Genomic DNA, 27501 nt, shown 5'->3' on the forward strand with positions numbered 1-27501 from the left:
CATGCTGGTGCTGCATGTACCTTCATATGCATCAATTTGATCTTCAGTTTGTGTATTGTAACTCTTGTGTCATTGCACAATAATTAGAGATGCTTTTATAATGGCCATAAAAGGGTTTTCTGTGCTGCTGATTGCTCAGTCAAGGCACACAGGACAAAAGAGGAAGTGAGATAACCACAGTGGGAGAAAGGAATAAAAGGATATGTTAATATTATTCAGTGATGAAGAGGCTGGGAGGAGCGGCTGTGGAGTAGAAAAACTGGTTGAGTTCCATGACCCATCTCTCTGCTGTTAACTGAATGTAATCCTAGACCTGGGAATAGTGAATGTGGAGGATGAAGAAATGCCCAAGGATGTGTGTCAGCTCTGCAGTTCATGACTGCACTTAAAATGGAACACATAGGGATTGATGGAACCCGATGTTGCAAAGGAGTTACTGAGAATGGCATTTCTTATTGGTCAGATGACTGAATAGTAAATATTGCCATTATATATTTTCATTCACAATTGTTGTAATCTTAAAGGGACATTTCAACATAATTTTCTATTGAAAGCTCTTGTTCATTGGAGACCAGAACAAGTTTAATTACAAGTGCCAATAAAGTTCAAAGGACTGTCATTGGTTAGTCAAAATCTCATTTTGTATATTGGAGCACCGTAATATAACTTACAATAATGTAGAGACAAAATTCAGTTTCCGACCTCCCCTTTTAGCCATCCTGCACCATAGCTGATAGGTTAGTCCTTGTTTTGGAGCCCTTCAGAAGATTGAGATTTCTACTAAGTTGATTGTCTAAAGTTCCTACTTCAGTGCAGTACTGAGGGAGTGCTGTATTGTATGAGAAGCTGCCCTAGGATGAAACTGCTTTCCATTTTGTTCCAGTAGTTCAGGTGGACATTTCTTTTTAAATCCCAGGTGTTATTTGAAATGGGTGTTCAGGTGTCCTGCCCTTCATTCTGCCTCCTAAAGGCCTTTTTTGTTATATCACCCAAAACTAATATCGTCATTTACTGCATTTGCAAGAGCATTGCATATGAGGAAGGTGATTCTGCTCATGCTATACCCATCCAGAATAACTTGTTTCCTCATTGCAGCATCTAATTATTTCTTTGCTATTGGGAGTTTATTCTAGGTATCCATTATTCTTTGTGAGAAAGTTCCTGATATCAGTCTTTAATTTCCTTTCTCCCGATTTTGTTTTTGCACCACCTTGCCCTGGACTTGAAATTTATATTAAAAGGGACCTGGATTTATCGGTTTGCTATGAACAGCAAGGTCCCACAAACAGCCGTGAGCTAAATGACCAAATAATCTGTTTTGATGTTGTTTGAGGGATCAATATTTGCCAGGAAACCGGAGAGAACTGATCTGCTGTTCATCAAATAGGTTGGGATCTTTTCCATCCAGCTGAGAGCAGACAAAGCCTCGGTTTAACTTCTCATTCGATGATGGCATCTTTAACAGTGCAATACCCCCTCAGTATGTACTTGGCTTATAAACAGATTTCTGTAGCCTTCAGTCATAAATAAAACTTTTGACACTGCCTCTAGAGTGAGAAAATTTCTCATTTGTGTCAGTGAGCAGGACTGGACTCAGTACAATCAATACTTGATGTGATCTGAGATGCAGAGGGATCTAGGTGTTCTAATACATGAGCCACATAAAGCTAGTATGCAGGTACAGTAAGTAATTAAGAAGGCTAATTAAATGCTATTCTTTATTATGAGAGGAATTGCACATAGAAGTAAGGATGTTATGCTTCAGTTACACAGGGCATTGGTGAGACCACATCTCAAATACTGTGTGCAACTTGGGTCTCATTTGAGGAAGGTTTACTAGATTGATACCTGGAATGAGTGAGTTGGCTTATATAAGGGAAGGTTGGACGGGCTGGGTTTCTTTCCGCTTGAGCTTAGAAGAGTGAGGGGTGATTTGAAGTAAATAAAACCCTGAACGGTCTTGACAAGGTTGATGTGGAAAGGATGCTTCCTCTTGTGGGTGAGTCCAGAACTAGGAAGCACTGTTTTAAAAATTATGGGTCGTCCTTTTAGGACCGAGATGAAGCGAGGCACTTTGGAACTCTCTGCCTTAGAAGCGGAAGCGGGGTCATTGAATATTTTTAAGGCAAAGGTAGATAGATTCTTGTTAGGCAAGGGAATCAAAGCTTATCGGAGTTAGATGGGAACGTGGAATTTGAAATACAAGTAAATCATCCATGATCGTCTTGAAAGGCGGAGCAGGTTTGAGGGGCTGAATGCCCCACCAATTTTTTAGTTGTGTTTTTATGTCTGAGTAGTGCACTCAACAGTTTGATCACAATTTGTGACTTGTATCCTTTTATCTTGGCAGTGCAGTTATTGTTTTTATTTTTTGGGACCTGAGTTTTGAGCTCCCAAGATTAACTTTGTTTAACTTCATCTGTAATTATTTCAACACCTACTGTTATCTGTTTTTCCTTTTGTGCAAGCAGTAGTTGTCTGTATTAATTTTTGTGCTATTTGTTCTGTCCACTTGTTCAAATCATTTTTATACTTTGAGCTGCCTTCCACTGCCTGTCCTGGTTTCGTGCCATTTGCAATTGGATTTTCAGTTGTAAACATTACTGCGTGCAAAATGGCAGCTGTGTTTTTTGGGGATGGTTGAGCGATATTATACACTGCTTTTTCTTCTGCACCTCCTGAAGTGTTGTCTGATCTGATGTTCAGCAGATTACTGTGTACTTTAGTGAGTTTTTTTGGATATCTGGAAGTTGCACAGTGGGTGAGAGTATATTGTACTCTGGTTCCTTCAGTTTATCATGGAGATTTCTGGTCCCTAAAAGATCTGAATGCCTGTTACCAATTGGATGGAAGAAATTGCCTGACTCTTAACATTTTAGCATACCCACTCCTTGCAAATCTCCACAAACAAAGGGCACTTAGTAAATTAGCAACTGTACTTCAGTGAAAAATGATGCTTTGTTCTAAGTTTACCGTCTGTGATCAGATAAGATTTCCTTCAGACTGTTCCAATCGGATCGATCCCTTGGGACCAAAGCATAATTACCTGCCCTTGAGGGGTTGGCCTTTTTGATTGCCTCTTATACATGTATTACCAGCCCAATTCCGTATCCACATGTTCTTCCGCAGTGGGGGCATGTTGTTGCGCAGGGGAGTGGAAATCGCAGCCCCAGATTGGTTTCCTTCTCCTGCTGCTGCTGCCGTTCTGCCTCACTGTAGAGTTGCTGAGCCTCGAAGTGGCTTGTGCCTTGATGGACCAGGAGGTGCCATGCCAAGGGATCGGCAGCATTCTCCCACTCCGTGCTTTAGGGCGTCCTTGAACGTATCCTTATACTTTTGTCTTTGGCTGCCCTTTGAATGTTGGCTAATGGAGAGCTGTGTGAAGAGAACCTGCCGAGGGAGGTGGGTTTTGGGCATCCGAAAGCAATAGCCCATCATGGGAGTTGGATTGGCAGGAGCAGGGCTTCAGTGCCAGTGGACACAGCTTCATGGAGGACCCTCACGTTAGTCTTGCTGCATTTGGACATGACTCCCCAGTACTGAAGCAGTCAGTGAATGGTGCTGAACATTGTGCAATCATCAGTGCACACCCCCACTTCTGACCTTAGGATGGAAGGAAGGTCATTCATTGATGGCTGGGCCTAGGGAACTACCCTGAGGAACTCCAGCAGTGATGTCCTGGAACAGAGATGATTGACCTCCAAAAGCCACAACCATAGTCCTGTGACTCCAACCACTGGAGAGTTTTTCCCCTGATGCCCATTTTCAGTTTTGCTCGGGCTCCTTGATGCCACACACTTGGTCAAATGCAGTCTTGATGTCAAGGGCAGTGACTCTCACCTCACGAGTTCAGCTCTTCTGTCCATGTTTGAGCCAAGGCTGTAATGAGGTCAGGAGCTGAGTGGACCTGGTGGAATGCAAACTGAATGTCAGGGAGCAGGTTATTGCCAAGCAAGTGCTGCTTGATGCACACAGATTTATGCTGTCGATAATCTTTTCTGTGCTGTGGTTTTATCAGAATGTATATACTTAAAGCATTATATAAAAATAAAAGTCGTATATATTCAACATTTTTTTTTATATTGGTATATCTCTGTAACCCCTCTTTCATACATGTACATATATTCATGTGCCTGAGTTTATATAATGTGTAACTAGCATTTGAATTCATCAAGCCCTACGATTGAATGTGCAGTTGAAGCCACAAAGAATATATCCCTATTGTCTTTAGCTAAGTGTGGTTGGGTTGCTTAAACAAAGCTATGTATCTTGATGGGAGCTCCTGCATTCTTTGTCAATCTGTTTCTGTTGGGAAGTTTCTGGCCTTTTTTTCCTTTCTCATCTTTCTCCACCCACAGACCTCTTTCCCCCCCCTTCTGTCGCTTGTACATTCCAGGAAACTATTTTGGAGTAAATGGCCAGAGGTGTGTTTTGCCTTGTCTGTGCAAACCAGTGGTTCTGAAGCTTGCACTGTTGTTGGCTGTGGGTGTAAACGCATGCTGTATTTGCCTAGTGCTGCTGCCCACAGCTTAAGATGCACATAGGATGTGACTGCTGTACCTACCCGCAGGTCTTTGGGAACAAAGTAATAATTCCGTCCCTGGATGGCCACCTTTTCCAATGGGACCGAGATCGGGAGAGCATGGAGGCAGTTCCTTTTACAGTGGAGTCACTGCTGGAATCATCCTACCGACTTGGTGACGACGTGGTCTTGGTCGGAGGGAAGTCACGGACAAGCTATGGCTTGGACGCGTACACTGGAAAGGTAAGTGAATCTGTGGATGCGACTCCTGTTTGTAGAATATGTAGACTGGCACAGTACAGAAGTCGGCCGTTTGGCCCATTGTGTCTGTGCTGAAGGAGCTACCAGTTAGTTTCACCCTTGAGCTCCTTGCCCAAAGCCTTGCAATTATTTCTTTTTAATATATAATCAATTTTTCTCATTGTTTTCAAATCTGAAGGGCCCATCGTGTCGCATTTTACAATTGGTTGAGGTTCATTCTGAAGCTATTTTTTAAAAAAGGAACAAACCATTACCTAAAGTTGTAATGATTGCTTGACCTGGCCAGAAGTACTACTTCGTTCAGTCCCATGTTGGATTTTGAGTTAACACATGCCATACAACTGATGCCCTGTTGCAAGCAATTGTGCCCAACCAACCAGTACTGCCAGAAAAAAGACCTGCTAAATGATGTGGAAGCAAAGGCAGTAAGATCTTTTGCTTGATGGAGGATTGCTGCCCTAGACCTGGGAACATCTTGCTGCTCGTCTCTTTTACGCTTTGTGAAACCCACCTCTCCCAACAGAGCTGTTCCGTGAGGATTATGTGCCACTGTGGGGCTTGAACCCATAATCCGTTGGCTTGGATGAAATCTTACACATATATGTGTAAATGAGACCCTTAGCTCAGGCTTCACTCATATTCTGTTCTGCATCTGGTCTGGTGCTGCATGGGGTAGCAAACGGTAGAAGTGAATGTTTTTCTGTGGCACCGCCACTGTATGGTTTGTTGAAAGACTCCCTTCTTTTCTCTCTTGCCTCCACCCCCAACAGATGCGCTATGTCTGCTCTGTGGGTGGTTGCCGCCGCTGGGACGAAGAGATGACCGAACAGGAATCAGACCTCCTGCTACTGCAGCGTACACAGAAAACAGTCAGGGCTGTGGGCCCTCGATCTGGTGCCGAGAAGTGAGTTAGGTTCACGGTTCTGTTCGTCGGTGAGCTGATTTGAGGTCGGGGATGCTTGGAGAAGGATATTTTATGTTGGGGCTATTTGGAGGAGGATGTTTTACAATGGGGCTGGGGGTATGGTATTGGTTTTGGAGGAGGGTGTTAACTTGAGAAACGTTTCTCCCTCTTTCTGCCCCCACCCCAAATGTTTTGAAGCAGCTTTTCGTGAACCGGTTCTACTGTTTTGGCTTCAGAGCTAATCATTGGGCGTCATTAGCAAATAGCTTGAGTTGGATGGATAACCTGACTGCAGCACACACTACTAAGGAGTAAAGTAATAGAGAGCCTTGAGTTAATCCCATGCCACTATCCAGAAGGACAAGGGCAGCAGATGCATGGGAACCCCACCGCCTGGAAGTTCTCCTCGAAGCCTCACACCATCTTGACTTGGAAATATGTCACTGTTCCTTCACTGGGTTAGAACCTTGGAACTCCCTTCCTGACGGCACTGTGGGTGCACCTACACCACACGGACTGCAGCAGTTTAAGAAGGCAGCTCACCACCGCCTTCTCAATAGAAATTGGGGATGGGCAATAAAAACGCTGGCCTAGCCAGCGGTGCTCTCGCCCCGTGGAAGAATTAAAAAAAAAAACTCTGGTTAGGCAGATTGGTGGGCCACCATTAGAAACATCACAGGATGTTTTAACTATTGGAAAGCCGACTGGGGCATTGGGTGCTAGCTAAAATTAATATGTAGCAGGGCTTTGAGGGGTGATTAGGTATGTATGAGCTGCTGTGCCTTTCCTGCAGTGTAAATGGGCAAGTTCTGAGAGGCTACCTTGACTTTCTTTCCAGCAACACCTCCATTTTAAAATTCTCAGCCTTGTTTTCAAATCCCCCTGTGGCCTCAATCCCTCTATCTCTGTAATCCCCTCCGACCCAACAACACTCCAAGTTCTAAGCACCCCTCCCGTTCGGGCCTCTTGTGCATTCCCTATCTTAATCGCTGCGCCATTGTTTGGCACTCTGTCAGTTGTCAAGGCCTTAAGCTCTGGAATTTCCTGCCTCCGCCTGTCTGCCTCTCCTCCGTTTAAGACGCTTATTAAAGCCTTACTACCTCTTTAACTAAGCTTTTAACTGCTTGTTCTTAATAACGCCTTATGCGGTTCGGTGTGAAGCTCCTTTCACTCCATTGAAGGTGCTATATAAATGCAAGTTGTTGCCAGTTGTGTGACAAACTTTTTATTTATTTATTTATTTATTTAAGCTTTATTTTCTGAAGGTGGAACTTCAGTGTTGGGCACTATGACCTAATGTTTATTCGAGATTCGGCATCGGGAATCAACTACATTGAGAGTAGTTCTAGTGCCAGCAGTAAGAAGGGCCAATCAAAGATCTTCTCTGAAGGGGACAAGGAAGCCACTGTAAAAGACCGGGTCATAAAGGTCTCTGTCTCAGACTGGAAGGTGATGTCTTTTAGCAACAAACGAGGTGGGCAACTTGAGTGGGAGCACCAGGTAACAAATTCTTAATGCACGGGCCTAATATTAAAAGGCAATTGTTTTTTAGAACCTGTAAAATTCAAAATTCTGTACTCCTGTGCTCAAGGGGTTTGTGACTTACATTGACGTATTCTTACCTTCTGCCATTGTCTGGCTAGTTCTGTACTCCAGTCGCATCAGCCTGGTTGGTAGAGGATGGGGAAGTGATTCCAGTCAGCCTCTTCGATGATGCCAGTTACTCCGCTAGTCACGGCAATGAAATGGATGACGAGGAAGATCTGGTGGAGGCGGCAAGAGGAGCAGCCGAGTCGGCAGAGTCTGGTGTCTATCTTGGTAAGGGAACGAAGCCAAACTGCAGTGGTCAAGTGCAGAGTAAGCTAGCATTTTAAACCTGTCAGCTTGGCACCTTGGTGTGGGCTGTGTTAACATGAGGACATGGCTTTAATGGTGTAATTATCCATGCAGTGAGTTCCTGACCCCTAGTTGGATATTCCAAAAGTAGTCTAGGTCCTTCCTGAACCTCCAGGAAACAGCAGTTGAAATGGCTTTTGGAAAGACTGCCAAAATGCAAAGTTCCATATGAAAAGCTTTCAGAGAAACAAAACTGCTAATTTGCCCACAACATATTGCCACAATCAGCAGCAAGTCTGTTTTTGGAGGTTGGCTGAGGGATAAATAATGGCCAGGGCACCAAGAAAGACTGCTCTGCACTTCCAAGGTAGTGTCGTGAGAACTTTTGTGACAGAGGGCTTTCAATTAAATAGAGGTGGGGAGGTTTCTGGAGAAGGGATACATAGGTTAACAAAGCAAAAGGATATGACAGCATTGCTGGGTAGCTATTTAGGTAATGATACCCAGAGTGTGACAGGAAGAGACAGAGTGTACAAACATAAAGAAACAGCAGCAAATAGGGCCAAAGGGGAAAAAATGGTTAAAAAGGCAAAATTAATGGCTCTTTACTTAATTGCATGTAGTACTTGGAACAGGATAAATGAATTAATGGCACAAATAGAGGTCAATGGGTATGTTCTCATTGCCATTACGGAGACATGGTTACAAGGTGATCAAAGTTGGGAACTAAATATTCAGGGGTTTGTGACTTTTTGAAAGGACAGGCAGGAAGGAAAGGGTGCTGGGGTAGCTTTGTTAGTACGAGGTGCAATAAGTACAATAACAAGAAATGATCTTGGATCTGAAGATGTAGAATCCATAGGGGTGGAGGTAAGAAATAACGAGGGGAAGAAGACACTGGTGGAAGTAGTCTATAGGCCCCCTAACAGTAGCTATACTGTAGGACAGAGAATAAATCAGGAGATAGAGGGCATGTAAAAAAGGCAGCATGTTAATCATGGGTGACTGTAATCTTCATATAGATTGGGAAAATCAAATTGGTAGAGGTAGCCATGAGCAAGAATTCATTGTGTATTCGAGGCACTTCCCTAGAACAATATGTTATGGAGCCAACCAGGGATTAGGCTATTTTGGATCTGGTATTGTGTAATGAGGCAGGTTTAATAAATGACCTCAGAATAAAGGATCCCCTAGGAAACGGTGACCATAACATGGTACAATTTAGCATTCAGTTTGAGTGTGAGAAGCTTGGGTTGGAAACAACTTGTGCTAAAATTAAATAAGGGTAATTACAAAGGAGTGAGGCCAAAGTTGGCTGGAGTGGGCTGGGGAAGGAATTTAGCAGAAAAAACGCTTGATGAGGAATGGCAGATGTTTAAGAAAATAGATCATGACTCACAACAAAGATATATCCCAGTGAGAAAGAAGGATTCTAGGAAGGGGATAAACCAACTATGGTTAACCAAGGAAGTTCAGGATAGCATCAAATTGAAAGAAAAAAAGTGTGGCCAAGATTAGTGGTAAGCCAGAGGATTGGGAAAGTTTTAAAAACCAACAAGGGATGACCAAAAGGAGAAAATAAACTTTGAGGGTAAACTAGCAAGTAATATAAAAATAGACAGAAAGAGCTTCTTTAAATATATAAAAAGGAAGAGAGGCGCCAAAGTGAACATAGAGAATGAGGCTGGGGAAATAATAATGGAGAACCAGGAAACGGCAGAGAAGTTGAATAAATACTTTGCATCAGTCTTCACGGTAAAATACACTAATAGCATTCCAAAAATACTAATCAAAAGGAAATAAATATAAGTAGAGTAAAAAGTACTAGGGGAACTAATGGGGCTAAAGGCCGATAAGTCCCCTGGACCTGATGGGTTGCATCCTAGGATATTAAAGGAGGTAGCTACAGAAATAGTGAATGCACTGGTAGTAATCTTCCAAGAATCCTTAGATTCTGGATAAGTCCCAGAGGATTGGAAAACAACCAATGTAATACCCTTATTCAAAAAGGAAGGGAGATAAAAAACAGGTACCTATAGGCCAGTTAGCTTAACATCTGTCATTGCAAAAATGTTGGAGTCTAATGTAAAGGATGTAATGACAGAGCATTTAGAAATACATAATCTAATCAAGCAGAGTCAGCATGCCTTCATGAAGGGGAAACCATGCCTGACAAATTTATTAGAATTCTTTGAGGAGGTAACAAGCAGATAGGTAAAGGGGAAACAGTAGATGTAATATATTTGGATTTCCAAAAGGCATTCGATAAGGTACCGCACATAAGGCTGCTTTATAAGATAAGAGTCCATGATGTTGGGGGTAGTAAATTAGCATGGATAGAGGACTGGCTAACTAATAGAAGACAGAGTTGGGATATGGGGGACAATTTTAGGATGGCAACTTGTAACTCATGGAGTGCCACAGGGATCAGTGCTGGAGCCACAATTATTTACAACATATATTAATGACTTGGATGAAGGAAGTGACTGTATTATTGCCAAGTTTGCGGATGATGCAAAAATAGGTGAGAAGGCAAGTGGTGAGGATGACACACAGTCTAAAGAGGATCCTTTATCTTTCTGGATGGATGTATTAAAAAAGGGAAAATGGCTGTCCTCACTTGTCACTTTCCTGTGGTCTTCTACATCATTTAATCTGTGCAGAACCCTGAATAAAAGAAAGGAAATCTATAAGTGAAATTCCTAAGAATGAGGTAGCAATCTGGTGAAGCTACTACACAGGACTACTTGCATGCTAAACAGCTTAAGCAGCAAGTGATGGAGCTCTGATTCCGCAACTGGCGGAGCAGATCTAAGCCCTGCCTCATCCAATCGTGAATAGTGGTAGATAATTAAACAATTCACTGTAGGAGGAGACTTCACAAATATCCCTACCCTCAATGATGGGGGAGCCCAGTACATCAGTGGAAAAGATAAGGCTGAAGCATTTGCAACAATCTTCAGCCAGAAGTGCCGAGTGGATGATCCATCTTGGCCCCTGCAGAGGGCCCCAGCATCTCAAATTCCAGTCTTTAGCCAATTTGACTCACTCCACGTGATGTCAAGAAACAGCTGAAGGCACTGGATATTGCAAAGGTTATGGGCCCTGACGATATTCCGCAATAGTACTGAAGAACTTGCTGCACCCCTAGCCAAGCTGTTCCAGTACAGCTACAACACTGGCATCTACCTGGCTATGTGGAAAATTGACCAGGTGTGTCCTGTACACAAAAGGCAGGACAAATGTTCACCATTTGCAACTCCTCAGACACTGAAACAGACAATGTCGGAATGCAGCAAGACCTGGACAATATGCAGGCTTGGGCTGACAAGTGGAAAGTAACATTTGTGCCACACAAGTGTCAGGCAATGACCATCTCCAACAAGAGAGAACCTAACCATCGCTCAAATGACAACACTTAAGAAGTTTGACACCATCCAGGACAAAGCAGCTGCTTGATTGGCACCACATCCACAAATGTTTACTCCCTGCACCACTGACGCACAGTAGCAGCAGTGTGTACCATCTACAAGATGCACTGCAGAGACTCACCAAGGCTCCTCAGACAGCACCTTCCAAACCCACGACCACTACCATCTAGAAGGACAAGGGCAGCAGATAGATGGGAACACCACCACCTGGAAGTTCCCCGCCCAGTCACTCACCATCCTGACTTGGAAATATATCGCCATTGCTTCACTGTCGCTGGATCAAAATCCTGGAACTCCCTTCCTAACAGCACTGTGGGTGTATCTACACCACATGAACTGCAGTGGTTCAAGAAGGCAGCTCAACATCATCAGCTCATGGCCTAAATTTTACCATGTGAGATTCAATCGGTCATTGCATGAACCATGCCTAATGCACGTGACCCCTGTATACCGAGGTTCCGCTGGTGGGAATGCCCATGACCTGTGTATACCGAGGCTCCGCTGGTGGGAATGCCTGTGACCCGTGTATACCGAGGTTCCGCTGGTGGGAATGCCTGTGACCCGTATATACCGAGGCTCCGCTGGTGGGAATGCCTGTGACCCGTGTATACCGAGGCTCCACTGTTGGGAATGCCTGTGACCCGTGTATACCAAGGCTCCACTGGTGGGAATGCCTGTGACCCGTGTATACCGAGGCTCCGCTGGTAGGAATGCCTGTGACCCGTGTGTACCGAGGCTCCGATGGTGGGAATGCCTGTGACCCGTGTATACCGAGGCTCCGCTGGTGGGAATACCTGTGACCCGTGTATACCGAGGCTCCGCTGGTGGGAATGCCTGTGACCCGTGTGTATGAGGCTCCGCTGGTGGGAATGCCTGTGACCCGTGTGTACCGAGGCTCCGCTGGTGGGAATGCCTGTGACCCGTGTGTACCGAGGCTCCGCTGGTGGGAATGCCTGTGACCCGTGTGTACCGAGGTTCTGCTGGTGGGAATGCCTGTGACCCGTGTATACCGAGGTTCTGCTGGTGGGAATGCCTGTGACCCGTGTGTACCGAGGTTCCGCTGGTGGGAATGCCTGTGACCCGTGTGTACCGAGGTTCCGCTGGTGGGAATGCCTGTGACCCGTGTGTACCGAGGTTCTGCTGGTGGGAATGCCTGTGACCCATGTGTACCGAGGTTCTGCTGGTGGGAATGCCTGTGACCCGTGTATACCGAGGCTCCGCTGGTGGGAATGCCTGTGACCCGTGTATACCAAGGCTCCACTGGTGGGAATGCCTGTGACCCGTGTGTACCGAGGTTCCGCTGGTGGGAATGCCTGTGACCTGTGTATACCGAGGCTCCGCTGGTGGGAAGAAGTTCCAGAGAATCATAGCCCCTGATTAAGATTCAGCTCCCAGGAAGTGATTAGATGGAGTAGGGTGGGAGGGGGCTCATGTAAAGTGTAAACTAGCTGTGCCGAGTTGCCTGTTTCTGTGCTGTAAATACTGTGTAATGAAATGCTGCATTTGATGTAATGGAAGATTTCAGGGAACGGATATGGCAATGGACAGCTGCTTATGGTTTTCAATGAGTTGAAGGGTACAATGAAAGAATCCACAGCTCGTTGATCAGCATTTGAAATAGATACCAGCAATGTGCACCCATCCCTATCTTCATTAGCCCTGATCTTGAACCAAACTGCTGTCTTTCCACTTCAGGTGCTAACTGGCATAACGTTTCTGCCATTTTCTGGTTTTTTTTAGTTTGTAATTTTTTTAATATACCCTATTTTGTGAAGTTGAGACAACTGCAATTTAACAGCAAAATACTGGATGAATTTTCTAGCTCACCAAGCTCTTGCACATTCCTGCTATTTCTAAACATTCCTATTCTTCCGCTGTTATTATAGGCATGTACAAGGGACAGCTGTATATGCAGTCGTCTGTTAAATTGTGCGACAAATTCCCATTGATGGTATCGGCCATTGAGGACCCTGGGGACAATGGAGTCACGCCTTTGCCTAATGTCAGATGGAAGCCTCTAATCCGTAAGCAATTGCAGTGCTGAAGCAAAGCTTCGGTTGTTTCACTTCCATTTGTCTTAAACTTTGTTTTTCCCAGAAAATACAGCTGTTGTAATCACTTATGAAATGCCATGCTCTCGTTTTTAGTACCTGCATCACCTGTTTAATATGTAGTGTGCAAGAGCATAGAAACAGGGCATTCAGCCCAATGGGTCTCTGGTATTTATGCTTCACACCCTACTACTTCAGCTCTATTAACATAATCTTTTTTTCACTCATCTGCTGATGTAACTTCCTCTTGAAGTGCATCAACGCCACTTGCCTCAGCTGCTCCCCATGTTAGCAAAACCCACATTCTAACCACTCTGAGCAAAGGCATTTTCCTGAACTTTTGAGTTACGTAAATGAATGCCCGTTATTGCATTCTGTGACCATTTCATTCCCATTTCAAACAGGTGCTGCCAGGCCTGATGAGTATTTCCTGCTTTTTTTTTTTTTTGCGCCTTCATTTCAGCATTCCGCTTTTCCATTTAAAATCTGTTTAGTCCACAATTCTGAAGTTTAGGAAGGATTCTCAGTGAAGCCTTTTGATCTTTATGAGGTGCACTCTGCTTCTCGCCAGCCTTTCCATTTGTGAATGAGTGTTTGATTGGAAAAAGGCAACAAAGGAATGCTCCATGCAATGCCTGCATGCCAGATGGCCCCCCCCCCCCCCCCCCCCACCAACAACCCCACCCAGTCACTCCTTCCCTGACCAGCAATAAACTGCAGTTTGTGCATTAGGCTGAGCCAGCTGAGGGCTTGGAACTAAAATTCTCATTCAATAAATGGCTGCATTCTTCCTGTTAACGCTCCTGCAATCTTGCTGGTCACCAAAGCTGTTATTGACTTCCAGTGCCTTGCTTCCCCGGGCTGATGTTCCTCTTCAGATGTTATCCCTTTATCCAGTAATGCCACCCTGTCGGACTGTATCTCCCATCTACATTGGCCGGCTGATGGTCAGCTTGGCTGATGGTCAGCTTCCCTGGTGGCTGGCTGGCTGGCTGTCTCATGCTTCAAGCTTCTTCTGCATCCTGCGCACTGAGTATTTCCCAGACAAACAGTGAAAAGCAACCCTTCCTCTGCTCTCCCCGTCCTGCTTCCTGTGCCCAGATTTATCTTTGGTCACTCATGCAAACGTTCAATAGATTGGCCCCTGGCATGAGAGGGTCGTCCTATGGTGAGGGGCTGAGTAAGTTGGGTCTTTGTACTCTGTTTTGAAGAAAGAGAGGTGATCTCGTTGAAATGTACAAGATTATGAAGGTATTTACAGAGTCGACTCTGAGACTTTGTTTCCCCTGGCTGGGGAATCTTGAACGGGCACACAGTCTCAGGATAAAGGGTCGATCATTTAGGACTGAGATGAGGAGAAATGCCTTCACTCAAAGGGTAGTGAATCTTTGGATTTCTCTACTCCGGAGGGTTGTGGCTGTTCCATCATTGAATATTTTTTAAATTCATTTTTAAGGGATGTGGGCTTCGCTGGCAAGTTTAGCATTTATTGCCCATCCCTAATTGCCCTTGAGCAGATTGTAGTGAGCTGCCTTCTTGAGCTGCTGCAGTCCATGTGATGTAGGTACACCCACAGTGCTGTTAGGGAGGGAATTCCAGGATTTTGACCCAGTGACACTGAAGGAACGGCGATATATTCTCAGGATGGTGTGTGGGCTTGGAGGGGAGCTTGCAGTTGATTGTGTTCCCATGCGCCTGCTGCCCTTGCCTTTCTAGATGGTAGCGGTCGTGGGTTTGGAAGGTGCTACCAGATTATTTTGTGTCTTGGAGAATCAAGGGATATGTGGAGTGGGTGGGAAAGTGCATTTGAGGCAGAAGATCTTATAACTTTTGGATCTAATTTCATAATTTCCAGAGTTGGTTTATTCAGTCAATAAGTCTTTCCTTTCTTCTTGAATTCTTTCCAATTTCAATTTTAAGTGCCATTTTAGTGGACATGTATGTCCTAGTATAGACCCTAATTTTGGACTGATTTGAATGTATAAAATGACAGCATAAATATACACTTGTGGGCCCTTCCTTTCAGCTTCCTCTTGGCTATTCCAAGTCAGGCACACTCTTTCTGATGGGTAGAAGAAGAGGAAAAGAATAATCATTGGGATCAGTGTACTTGAGCAAATGGAAACTTCTCCAGACTCGTAACTTTATTACTTCTAGCATGAGCTGGATTAGTATTTTACTGTCGCGGAGCGTAGGTCCCACAGTGAGGTGTACGTGCAATTGCCATTTGGCCCACTGGGTGGGAGTGTTGGACCATTCTTCTTGATACACCTTTGAAGAAAGACAAAGGCACTGTATACATGTGAGCTTTGCTCAGCATGTTCCAAATTGTGTCGCAGCTTTTGCAATCGCTGATGTATTGTAGGAAATGCAGCAGCCAATTTATACACAGCAAGATCCCACAAACAGCAGTGGCATAAATGATCGGAGCTATTTTTGGTTTAGATAATTGGTTGAGGGATAGATGTTGGCCAGGATGCCAGGGGGAGCACTCTGCTGTGAGATGGCAGACTGGAGCCTTGGCTTAACATTTGATCCGAAAGATGGCACCTGGGCTTGAACCCACACTTGGTTAAGAGGTGAGAGTGCTACTTACCAAGCCGTGTCAGACGAGGAATACGAGGATACTGTCACTTAAAGTTTGTTTTTTCACTTTTTTTTAAAAAAAAGATTCACCGGCTAGAACACCAGCATTGATCACGTCTGACGAGCATGATAAATGCCTCATCAATGATAGACATTCTCACGATGAATATAGTAATGGAGCTTTGTCAATTTTGCAGTACCCATACGGTAAGTTACAACTTCTCTTCTGAGCTAAGTGTCTTGATCTTGTGAAGTGTATGCTTTAGTCAAAACTGCACAACTTAATCTACAGCATTCTTGCTCCCATCTTTTGTCAGTAATTGGGCTTTTCATAACTCCCTCCATTTTAAGGGGCTGTATAGTTTGTGCTTTTAATACACGGTCATAAATGTCCTTGGTTTACCATCCTTGGCCCTGCAGTCTTGTTCTAATAAGTTTTGTATTCTAAGAGCTAATGGAGCTTTACTGGGAGGTTACCCAGAATCTTTTAATTTCTTTATCCATAATAAAAACAGTGCTGGAAATCCTCAACAGGCCTGACAGCACCTGTGGAGAGAGAGACAGAGTTAATGTTTTGAGACTTTTATTTTGCTGTTAATAATCCACTGGACCAATGCTTTGTGTCTTTACCACCACCATTGCCAGTTCCTTTTCCTTGTGTTCCACAACATCTTTATCATTTAACCTCCCCCACCCTCTAGAACTAGGAGCCACTGCTTAAAAGAAGGGGTGGCCCATTTAAGACACAGATGAGGAGAAAATTTTTGAGTGTCGGCTTCCACCACTTTTTGTGGAAGAGAGCCTTTGAATATTTTAAGGCAGAGCTAGATAGATTCTTGATAAGCAAGGGGGGGGGGGGGGTGAAAAGTTATCGGGGGGTAGGTGGGAATGTAGAGTGGAGGTTACAATCGGATCAGCCATGATCTTATTGAATGCCGGAGCAGGTTTGAGGAGCTGAATGGCCACCGACTCCTAATTCGTACGTTCGTATATATGTTCATATGTAACCTATCCCTGACCTCTTGTGCTCCATCTGCTCCTCCCCTTTTTCAACAGCGTAAAACCCATCACATTCCTACCTCTTCAGTTCTGATCAAGAGCTGTATCGGACTCGATGCTGCCAGCGCTCTGTTTTTATTTCAGGTCTCTGGCATCTGCAGTATTTTGCTTTTATTTAAGTGTTTGTCCAATGTGCTATGGGTAAGGCCCTATAGTATCACCCATGTGTACTCGTTGCCCTGTAATGAAATGTTTTAAGATTAGTGTGTGGTTAGTTTTGCCAGTCTGATTCTTTTGCCCTTTCCCATTCTCTCCCCCTGTTGGGAGACAGTTCCATGGGTGCCAACATCACTTGCTGAAGAGTCTACTAGTCATGTGGGCCTAGACTGTGAACTTTGGTACCATTTTCCAGCAGGAGTTTTAATCTTGCAGTGACTCTCGCACAGTTCCCAGTCATGTTTATACTCGGTACTCTCAGCATTATTGGACATGCCAATGTAGTGGTTATCTTCTTGGACCTGAAGGCCTGGACTACATTCGGAGAACGTCTGTTCAAATCTCGCAATGCAATCTGACATTTTGAATCTTCATTTAAGAAACAATGTATGCCTGAATTAAAACTCTGGGGTCAGTAGCAGTGACCATGAAGCTGTCAGGTTGGCGCAAAGGTGTTTGGGGAAGGAAACTTGCTATCCTTATCTGGTCGGAGTTCTGTGTAAATTGGGTCCTTAACTAACTTCTCAAGTAGCTTAGCAAATCAATCAGATGTACTAAATTGGTGGTTTCTGAAGTCCTGCTGAAAATACCTTGGCACTAGGGATGGGGAATAAATCCGGTTTTGCTAGAGAACCCTGGACCCATAACAGAATAAAGACAGTAAAATTCCCATTACCATGGATGGAACAGCAGAGGGCGCTAGGTGGCCCGATACCAGAAAGCAAGGCTCTCCCTTTTCCATTTGGTCTCTTTTTAAAAAAAAATAACAGCTGCACTGAAGAACCTAAGTTCTAAGTAGCAGTTCATGTGGGTGTGCTGATGCTGACACTGTGCTCCTGGGTATAGCGTAGAGGAAACTTTACCTGTGTTGGTATGGAATTTAATTGGCATATTGGCGGGGCAGAAGAATCCAGACCGGAGTGCCAGATCCTTAGAAATTTCCAGTGATCACGAAGGAAAAGTTCATTGTCTTCCCCCTGTGCGCAGACCTGTGATTGCAAGGGCTGCATCCATTTGACCGTGGGAAAGGTTACGACGTCAGGCTTGCAAAGAGTTCAGGTGGTTCTGTCTGAGGTGTCAACTGCCTCGTCTTTCATATAGGGGAAAAACATCCTCCCACTTCAGCCCCTAATACCTGCACGGAGGTGGGATAATGCCACTTTTCCTATTGTGAAGCTCTTCTTTGGTTAAATCGGAGTTGTGTTTGAGAGTCGGCAAAGTTTTTTTTTTAATTTGCCACCGGTCGTACAAAACTCAGCACCGGGGACCACCAGGTTAAAACTCTGAACTGAGGGAGGAGAAAAGGTTCGGAGGTGTTTGCTCGGAGCAATGTGTGCTTTCCCGAAGTGGGTGGTTGTGACAATGGCCGCTTTTAGGAGAATAGTGGAGAAATATTCAAAGAAAAACGTCATGAGGCGATTCACGGGAAAGATGGCAAACAAAATTTGCCACCTGATAGATTAAAACAGGTGACTGAAAGCTGAGTCAAAGAGGCGGTGTTTTCAAGTGCATCTCAGAGGGGAGAGGTTCAGAGGGAATTCCAGTGCTTCGGGCCAACGATAGTGCAGTGAAAATCGGGAATGTGCAGAATGTCAGAGTTAGTTGAGATTTTGGAGAGCCGCAGGGCCAGAGGAGGTTAGAGATTGTGGCAAGCGACGAGGAATTTGAAATGAAGGGTGGGATTTCTAAAATTGCTGTGTTGGCTCGTGGGTGTGCAATGCAGGCCAGCGAGTATGAGCCAGGATATGGGCGAGCAGAGCTTCAGGTAAGTTTGAATTTGTTGCTGGTGGACAGCTTTGTTTTCAAATCATCTTGATTCATGGGACGCGGGCCTGACTGGCATTTGTTGCCCGTCCCTAATTGCCCTTGAACTGAGTGGCTCGCTTGGCCATTTCAGAGGGCAGTTAAGAGACAACCACATTGCTGTGGGTCTGAGTCACATATAGACTAGACCGGGTAAGGATGGCAGATTTCCTTCCCTAAAAAGGACATTAGTGAACCAGATGTATTTTTACCACACATCACTGAGACTAGCCTTCAGATTTATTAGTTGAATTTAAATTCCCTAGTTGCCGTGGTAGGATTGAAACCCATGTCCCCAGAATATTAGCCTGGATTTCTGGATTACTACCCCAGTGGCATTACCATTACTCCACTGAATCTGCTTCATATGTTTGTGTTGGCAGACTATGGTTTTCATTTGCCTTACTATGTGAGAGAGAGAAGCAAGCGGAACACGCAGATTTCCATCAGACTCTTCGACTCCAAGAGGGTGAAGAAGAAAATGAAAAGTAAAGATCCCATTCTCCTGCTGGAATGGTGGAGGGAGATTGCTGGCACCATCCTCTTCTGCATCTTTGCAACTACCTACATTGTTCGTAAGCTCGTCCGACATCCAGCCTCAGTCACAGTACGTGCTGCAAATCGGTCTGTTTAGTTACCTTCCAGAAACGTTTTGCTTTTAATTACTTTGGGTACTAGTCCACTCTGGATAAATAGGGTATAGCCTTGAGCTTTTTGTTATATATTCAGGTCTGGAATGCTGGTGCATCCACCCTTTATTGTACAGAATCCACTGTCGCTAAAAAAATATTCTTGTGATTCTTTAGTATAATTGTTTAATAATTTCTAAATTCCATGTTCAGTACTTGCTTCTGGAAAATGAGTTTTATATGATTTTCTCAGTTAAGCTGAATATTTGCGATTCTATTCCTACAGAGATATCTTTGCAAATTTCTATTTTAAAAATTATTTCTATGATTTGGGTGGAGCCCACAAGCTTGAGTGGATGCTTTCTACCTCTCTCCGTTCTTTGTCATTGTGCACGCCATGCAGCTTGTGTTCTGGTTTAGATTTCTCCTCCCCTCTACACTATCTACACCCCCCCCCCCCCCCCCCCCCCCCCACTGACATGCCCCTGCCCCTCCCTGTTGCTGGAACCTTCGCCAGCTCTGCAGCCTTCCAAGATGTCTGCGTTGGTGGATTCCTGGTTTTTGTCTATAGCTCTATCGGCGGTTATGCCTTCAGCTGCCATGAGGCTAAACTGTGGGATTGCCTCCCTAAGATCATAAGAAATAGGAATAGGCCACTCGGCCCAATGAGCCTGCTGCGCCATTTGAGATGATGGTGGCCGATCTGGATGTGGCCTCGGTGCCACTTTCTGCCTCAACTCCACTTTCCTGCCCGCTCCCCATGTCAGTTGATTCCCTGAGGCACGAGAAACCCGTCTGTCTCAGTCTTGCATGTATTCAGCGATGGAGCATCCACACCCTCTGGGGTAGAGAATTTCAAAGGCTCCCAATACTTTAAAAAATTTCCCCTGGTCTCAATCCTAAATAATCAACACCTTATCCTGAGACAGTGCTCTAGATTCCTCAGCCAGGGGCTACAGCCTCAGTGTCGAGACTATTTAAGCCCCTTCAGAATCTTGGATGTGTCAGTGAGGTCACCTTTTAATTTTCCTAAATCCTGGAGAGCGCAGACCCAATTTCCTGGCCCTGCTATCCAGATAGCCCTTCCCTATGTAGATTTATTGTAAGCTGTATCTCATTGGTAAGGGGTGGCTTTACACTTGCAGGCATTGGAAGTCATAGATTTGGGACACAGATCTCTAGCCCTGGCTTCTGCAAGGCAGTCAAATGTGCTACCCTCCCACTAGCATCATGAAATGATGATACAGCCCTGTCCGGGTGAGTGCAGCTCCAGCAACACTCGAAGCTTGACACCGTCCAGGACAAATGCATGATTGGCACCCCATCCACAAACATTCATGCCCTCCACCACCGATGCAGTGGTGTGTACTATCTACAAGACACACTGCAGGAATTCACCAAGGCTCCTTTGACAGCACCTTCCAAACCCACTACCACAACCATCTAGAAGGACAAGGGCAGCAGATAGATGGCAACACCACCACCTGTAAGTTCCCCTCCAAGTCACTTATCACCCTGTCTTGGAAATATATCACTGTTCCTTCATTGTTGCTGGGTCAAAATCGTGGAGCTCCCTTCCTAATAGCACATTGGGTGTACCTACACCGCAGAGATTGCAGCGGTTCAAGAAGGCAGCTCACCACCACCGTCTCAAGGGTAACTAGGGTTTGGCAATAAATGCTGGCCCAGCCGACGATGCTCACGTCCCGTGAATTAATTATTTTTTAAAAAGCCTTTCGGCCCATCATTTCTGTGTCAGCTCTTTGAAAGAGTTATCCACATTTTTCAGTATTCATCCAGTAGGATCACCCCTTCGGGCCTTTGTCACTCCTGTTCAGCAGGGTATTGGTCGAATCATAGAAAGTTTGCAGCAGAGAGGCCATTTGGCCCATTGTGTCTGTGCCAGCCGATAAACAAGCCACCCAGCCCAAACTCACTGTGAGCATTTGGCCTGTATCCCCTCAGGGTGTCTCTTGAGCTGCATCTCCAGATGCCTTTTTAAATGAGTTGAGATTTCTGCCTCTTCTGTCCTTTTTAGGTGGTGATTTCCAGATCCCCACAACCCTCTGGGTGAAAAAAGTTTTCCACATCTTCCCTTTCATCCTCCTACCAATCACTTTAAATCTATGCCCCCTCGTCACGGACCTCTGTTAAAATAGCCCTTCCCGCCCACTCCTATTCAGGTCCCTCACAACTTTGTACATCTCAAACAAAACTCCCCTCAGCCGCCTCTATTCTATGGAGAACAACTCCAGGCTGTCCAATCTTTCCTCCATAGCTGCAATTTTCCTGTCCTGACAACATCCTCGTAAACCACCTCTGTATCCCCTTGAATGCAATTACATCCTTTCTGTAATGAGGTGACCAGAACTGCACACAGCACTCAAGTTGTGGCCTAACTAATGTTTTATATAGTTCCAGCATAACCTCCCTGTTCTTATTTCCTATACCTTGGCTAATAAATGAAAGGATTCCATATGCCTTCTTAACCAACTCATCAACCTATCCTGCTGCCTTCCGGGATCTGTGGACATTGATTCCAAGGTCCCTCACTTCCTCTAAACCTCAGTATTGTCCCATTTATTGTGAATGCCCTTGCATTTGGGGAGGTCACACAAGGCATCACCTCACACTTCTACGGGTTAAATTCCATTTGCAGGTTTTCTGCCCACCTGACCATCTATTGCTATCTTCCTGCCACCTACACCATTCCTCCTCGCTCTCAACTGCGTGGCCGATTTTTTTTTTTTCTTTTGTGTGTCGTCTGCAACCTCCTTGATCATTCCCCTACACTCAAGACCAAATCATTAATATATACCACAAAAAGCAGGGGACCTAGCACTGAGCCCTGCGGAACCCTGCTGGAAACAGCCTTTCAGTCACAAAAACATCCGTCAACAATTGCCCTCTGGTTCCTGCCACTGAGTCAATTTTATATCTAGCTTGCTACGTTCCCCTGGATCCCATGGGCTTTTATTTTTTTTTTTAACCAGTCCGCCATGGGGAATCTTGTCAAAGTTCTGCAGTGACTAACACACCGACCTGTTTTATGTCTGTTCTGTGCAGCAAATGAAAGAGTCAGAATCACCATGCCAGACTGATAGCACAAGCGAGGCAGCTGTAGGAGAAGTCAAGATCGAGCTGGGAAATTCCTCTGGGACAGCTGACTACGTGTCCAGGTAAAAGCAAACAAAATTAAGCTTCATTTCCATTAATGTTGTGTGTGGCTGAAGGTACATGTTGTGAGGAATTCTTCCCACAGTGAGAATCGGCTGAGATGTCTAGCTCATGTTGTAGCTGAATTGCCTTCCTTTTGATGATTTAATACTAATTTAGATCAGCTTCTGGCCATTGCTGCCTTCCCTCTGAATTGAAACATCCTTGTTTGCAGCCCCACTCCCAAGACTTAAGCACCCAAAGCAGTGCAGTACTGAGAGAACCCTACATTGAGTTTGCCATCTTTTTGAGTCTAACATTAAACCGTGTCAGCCTCCTCTTGTCCCTAAAGTTCAAATGGCTGTTACAGAGCTCCTATCTGTACTATTTGGAAAGCAGCGAGGAATTCCTTGACTTGGCCAAAGATGTTTATTCAACCAGTATCACAAAGAACAATTTATTGACCTTTCATTTTGGAGTTGTGGCGTGTGAAAAATGGCTGCTGCGTTTGTTTTCATAAGATGATGCATTTAAGAATAATTTGCTGTGCATGAAGCTCTTCAGGATGTTTGAGAGATGTGATATGCTGCTGAATAAATAAAAATCCCATTTCTTCTTTCCTTCTCTAGTTATTTTCTGTGAAAGATCATAAGAAATAGGAGCAAGAGCCCAGCCATTTGGTCCATTGGGCCTGCTCAAAAAGATCATTGCTGACCTGATTGTAGTCTTAACTCTACATTACATTCCTACCTGTCCCCATAACCCTTGACTCCCTTGCCTATCCAAAACCCTGTAACTCAGCCTTGAATAGATTAGCCTGCACTGTTCTGTGAAAGAGAATTCCAAAGACTAGTGACCCTCAGAAGAAATTCCTCCTTATCTCCATCTCAAATGGGAGATCGTTCATTTTTAAACTGTGCCTGATTTAGATTTCCCCACGTGAGGAAACATCCTTTCGGCATCTACCCTGTCAAATCTTCTCAGAGTTTTGTGTTTCAATGCGATTCACCCCTCGTTCTTCTAAACTCTAATGAGTATAGGTCCAACATGCTCAATCATTCTTCCAGAGGCAACCCCTTCATCTCAGGAATCAGCCTAGGGAACCTTCTCTGAACTGCTTCCAAAGTAGGTACGTCCTTCCTTAAATGTTGGCCTGGCCAGCGATACCCACATCTCATGAATGAATTAAAAAAAAAAGTAAGGAGATCAAAACTACGTAAAGTACTGCAGTTGCGGTCTCACCAATGTCCTGCACAGCTGTAGCAAGACTGGGAACATAACACGAGTCGGCCATTCAGTCCTTCAAGCCTGCTCTGCTATTTAATTAAATCGGGATTGATGATCTACCCCAAAGCCATCTTCCTGCACTATGGCTGTATCCCTTGATGTCATTGGTACTTAGAAATCTATTGACTTCTGCTTTCAGCATACTCGATGACTGAGCCTCATGCCCTCTGGAGGTAGGGAATTCCAAAGTTTCACTGCCCTCTCAAGAAATTCCTCCTCACCTGGGTCTTAAATGGTCCTATTTGTCCTACTTATTCTGAGACTCTGTACCCTGCTTCCAGAGCGCGCGCACCGCCCCCCCCCCCCCCCCGCAACCCCCAACCAGGAGAAACATCCAGCCTCTAACCTGACAAGCCCTATAAGAAATTTGAACACTTCAGTGTGGCTCTATAGCCAGTATATCCTTCAAATTTCCATAATTTGCCTTCCTGAATTTTATACTTCACTTCCCTTGCAATAAAGGCCAACATTCCATTTGCCTTCCTGATTACTTGCTGTACCTGCATGCTAACTTTTTGAGAGTCGTATATAAGGACACTCAGATCCCTCTGCACTGCAGCATTCTGCAGTCTCTCTCCATTTAAATATTAATCTGCTTTTCTCTTTTCCTGCCAAGATGGACAACTTCACGTTTTGCCACATTATACACAATTATGCCACATTTTTGTCTGCTCACTTAATCTGTCTATATCCCTTTGCAGACTTTTTGTACCCTCCTCACAGCTTGTTTTCTTACCTAAGCTCATCATGAGCAAATTTGGCTACAGTACAGTCTGTCCCTTCATCCAAGTCGTCAACATAGTTTTTAAATAGTTAAAGCCCCAACACTGATCCCTGCAGCACTCCACTAGTTTGCCAACCTGAAAATGACCCATTTATCCAACTGTTTCTTGTTAGCATGGATAGAGGATTGGCTAACTAATATATCACCCCCATGAGCTCTTATCTTGTGCAGTAGCCTTTTATGTGGCACCTTATCGAATGCCTTTTGAGACCCAAATACACCATATTTACTGGCGCCCCTTTATCCACCCTGCATGTTACATTCCTAAAGAGCTATAATAACTTTGTTCAATGATTTGTTAAATACTTCCCCTTTCACAAAACCCATGTTGACTCCTCCTAATTGTACTATGATTTTTTTAAATGTCCTGCTACTACTTCCTTAGTAATGGATGCTAGCATTTTCCTAATGACAAATGTTAGACTAAGTGGCCTATAATTTCCAGCTTTCTGTCTCCCTCCTCTCTTGAATAGTGGTGCTCCATTTTCAACTTTCCATGAGTATGGAACTGTATGTGTGCACTGTCGTCCATGTCGCATTGGTTTGTTAGCTGTTCATTAAATTTGGTACTCTTTCAAGTTTTGCCTCTTTTTCTGCATCTTTAGCTTTTCTTCCTTGCCTTTCATGGAAACAGAAACTAGGAGCAGGAGTAGGCCATTCGGCCCTTCGAGCCTACTCCACCATTCATTATGATCATGGCTGATCATCCAACTCAACGGCCTGCTCCTGCTTTCTCCCCATACCCTTTGATCCCTTTCGCCCCAAGGGCTATATCTAACTCCTTGAAAACATACAATGTTTTGGTCTCAACTACTTTCTGTGGTAACGAATTCCAGAAGCTCACCACACTCTGGGTGAAGATATTTCTCCTCATCTCAGTCCTAAATGGTCATATCCTCAGACTGTGACCCCTGGTTCTGGACTCCCCCACCATCGGGAACATCCTTCCTGCATCTACCCTGTCTAGTCCTGTTAAAATTTTATAGGTTTCTATGAGATCCCCCCTCATTCTTCTGAACTCCAGCAAATATAATCCTAGTCGACTCAATCTCTCCTCATATGTCAGTCCCGCCATCCCAGGAATCAGTCGGGTAAACCTTCGCTGCACTCCCTCTATAGCAAGTACATCCTTCCTCAGATAAGGAGACCAAAACTGCACACAATATTCCAAGTGTGGTCTCACCAAGGCCCTGTACAATTACAGCAAGACATCCCTGTTCCCGTACTCGAATCCTCTGGCTATGAAGGCCAACATACCATTTGCCTTCTTTACCGCCTGCTGCACCTGCATGCTTACCTTCAGCGACTGGTGTACAAGGACACCCAGTCTCGTTGCACATCCCCCTCTCTCAATTTATAGCCATTCAGATAATAATCTGCCTTCCTGTTTTTGCTACCAAAATGAATAACCTCACATTTATCCACATTATACTGCATCTGCCATGCATTTGCCCACTCACTCAGCTTGTCCAAATCACACTGAAGCATCCTCCTCACAGCTCACCCTCCTACCCAGCTTTGTGTCATCTGCAAATTTGGAGATATTACATTTAATTTCCTCATCTAAATAATTAATATATATTGTGAATAACTGGGGTCCCAGCACCAATCCCTGCGGTACCCCACTAGTCACTGCCTGCCATTCGGAAAAAGACCCGTTTATCCCTGCTTTTTGTTTCCTGTCTGCCAACCAGTTTTCTATCTATCTCAATACACTACCCCAATCCCATGTGCTTTAATTTTACATGCCAATTTCTTATGTGGGACTTGTCAAAAGCCTTCTGAAAGTCCAAATAAACCACATCCACTGGCTCTCCCTCATCAACATCCTCGATAAGTCTACCACTTATTAGCTAGCGAAAACTGCAACTATTTTGTTTTCACATATCGGCCAGGTGTGCTTGTGCACTTGACTGCTCAAGGTAGCAGGTAGGGCCTGGGATAACTTGTCTATTATTTATTTGAATGTTCACATAACTAAGATCTGTAATTCCCTACTGTTATCAGTTTGTTGTACCCCCTTGTCTTATTATTGTATTGCGAACCATCACCTGATCATTTGCCTCCTTTAGGTGTTTGACCATCCAATCCTATCTCTACTCTTTTCCCATTTTACAGTATGAAAATCAGTCAGGAAAATAGCTACAATCCTAGGATTCATCTTTAACAATCTCCCGCTGCGCATCCCAAATTAAAGGGCACTAAATGGACTGTCCTCAAGTAATAGCCATTCAACTCTCAAGTTAGTGGTTGGGGTTCCATTTACCTAGGTTCTTGTACGTTCTCCAGAATTTTCTTAATCAATAGAGCTTTATAAATTTGTATTCAAATAATATTGGCAGTTAACAACCTGGGAGTGACCATTTACTAGAAACTGAACCGGACCAACCATGAGTACTGTGGCTACAAGGGCAGGTCAGAGGCTGGGAATCCTGCAGCAAGTAACTCACGTCTTGACTCCCCAAAGCCTGTCCACCATCTACATACACAATCAGGAATTTGATGGAATACATTCCACTTGCCTGGATAAGTACAGCTTTGATGACACTTGAGAAGTTTGACACCATCCAGGACAAAGCAGCCTGCTTGATTGGCACTTCTTCCACTACCTTAAACTTTCACTCCTTCCACTACCAATACACAATGTCTGCAGTGTCTACCATCTACAAGATGCATGGCAGCAACTTGCCAAGGTTCCTTCAAAAGCACCTTCCAGACCTGTGACCACCACTACCTAGAGGGACAAGGGCAGTAGATGCATGGGAACACCACCACCTGGAAGTTCCTTTCCAAGTCACTCACCATCTTGACTTGCAACTATATCGCCATTCCTTCACTGTCGCTGGGTCAAAATCCTGGCACACACTCCCTAACAGCACTGAGTGTACCTACACCACATGGTCTGCAGTAGTTCAAGAAAGCAGCTCACCACCACCACCTTCTCAAGGGCAATTAGAGATGGACAAAAAAAAAGTGGCCTTGCCTTTGTTGTTTACGTCCCATGAAAGAATTTTTAAAAACACTGAGGACAGTTTG

At 44.6% G+C, this 27501-nt stretch overlaps 1 protein-coding gene across 2 annotated transcripts in view; it reads left to right on the forward strand.

The window, feature by feature from the left end:
- Positions 1-27501, forward strand: part of eif2ak3 (eukaryotic translation initiation factor 2-alpha kinase 3) — a 72129-nt gene that overhangs the window by 23611 nt on the left and 21017 nt on the right. For both annotated transcript variants that reach the window (XM_041198477.1, XM_041198476.1), the window contains exons 3-10: positions 4571-4765; positions 5554-5687; positions 6953-7187; positions 7331-7505; positions 12841-12978; positions 15676-15798; positions 18993-19216; positions 22305-22417. In XM_041198477.1, the coding sequence (XP_041054411.1) occupies positions 4571-4765; positions 5554-5687; positions 6953-7187; positions 7331-7505; positions 12841-12978; positions 15676-15798; positions 18993-19216; positions 22305-22417 (1337 nt within the window). The remainder of the gene's footprint in view (positions 1-4570; positions 4766-5553; positions 5688-6952; positions 7188-7330; positions 7506-12840; positions 12979-15675; positions 15799-18992; positions 19217-22304; positions 22418-27501) is intronic.

Source organism: Carcharodon carcharias, chromosome 1, assembly GCF_017639515.1.
Source record: "Carcharodon carcharias isolate sCarCar2 chromosome 1, sCarCar2.pri, whole genome shotgun sequence".
Lineage (NCBI taxonomy): Eukaryota > Metazoa > Chordata > Chondrichthyes > Lamniformes > Lamnidae > Carcharodon > Carcharodon carcharias.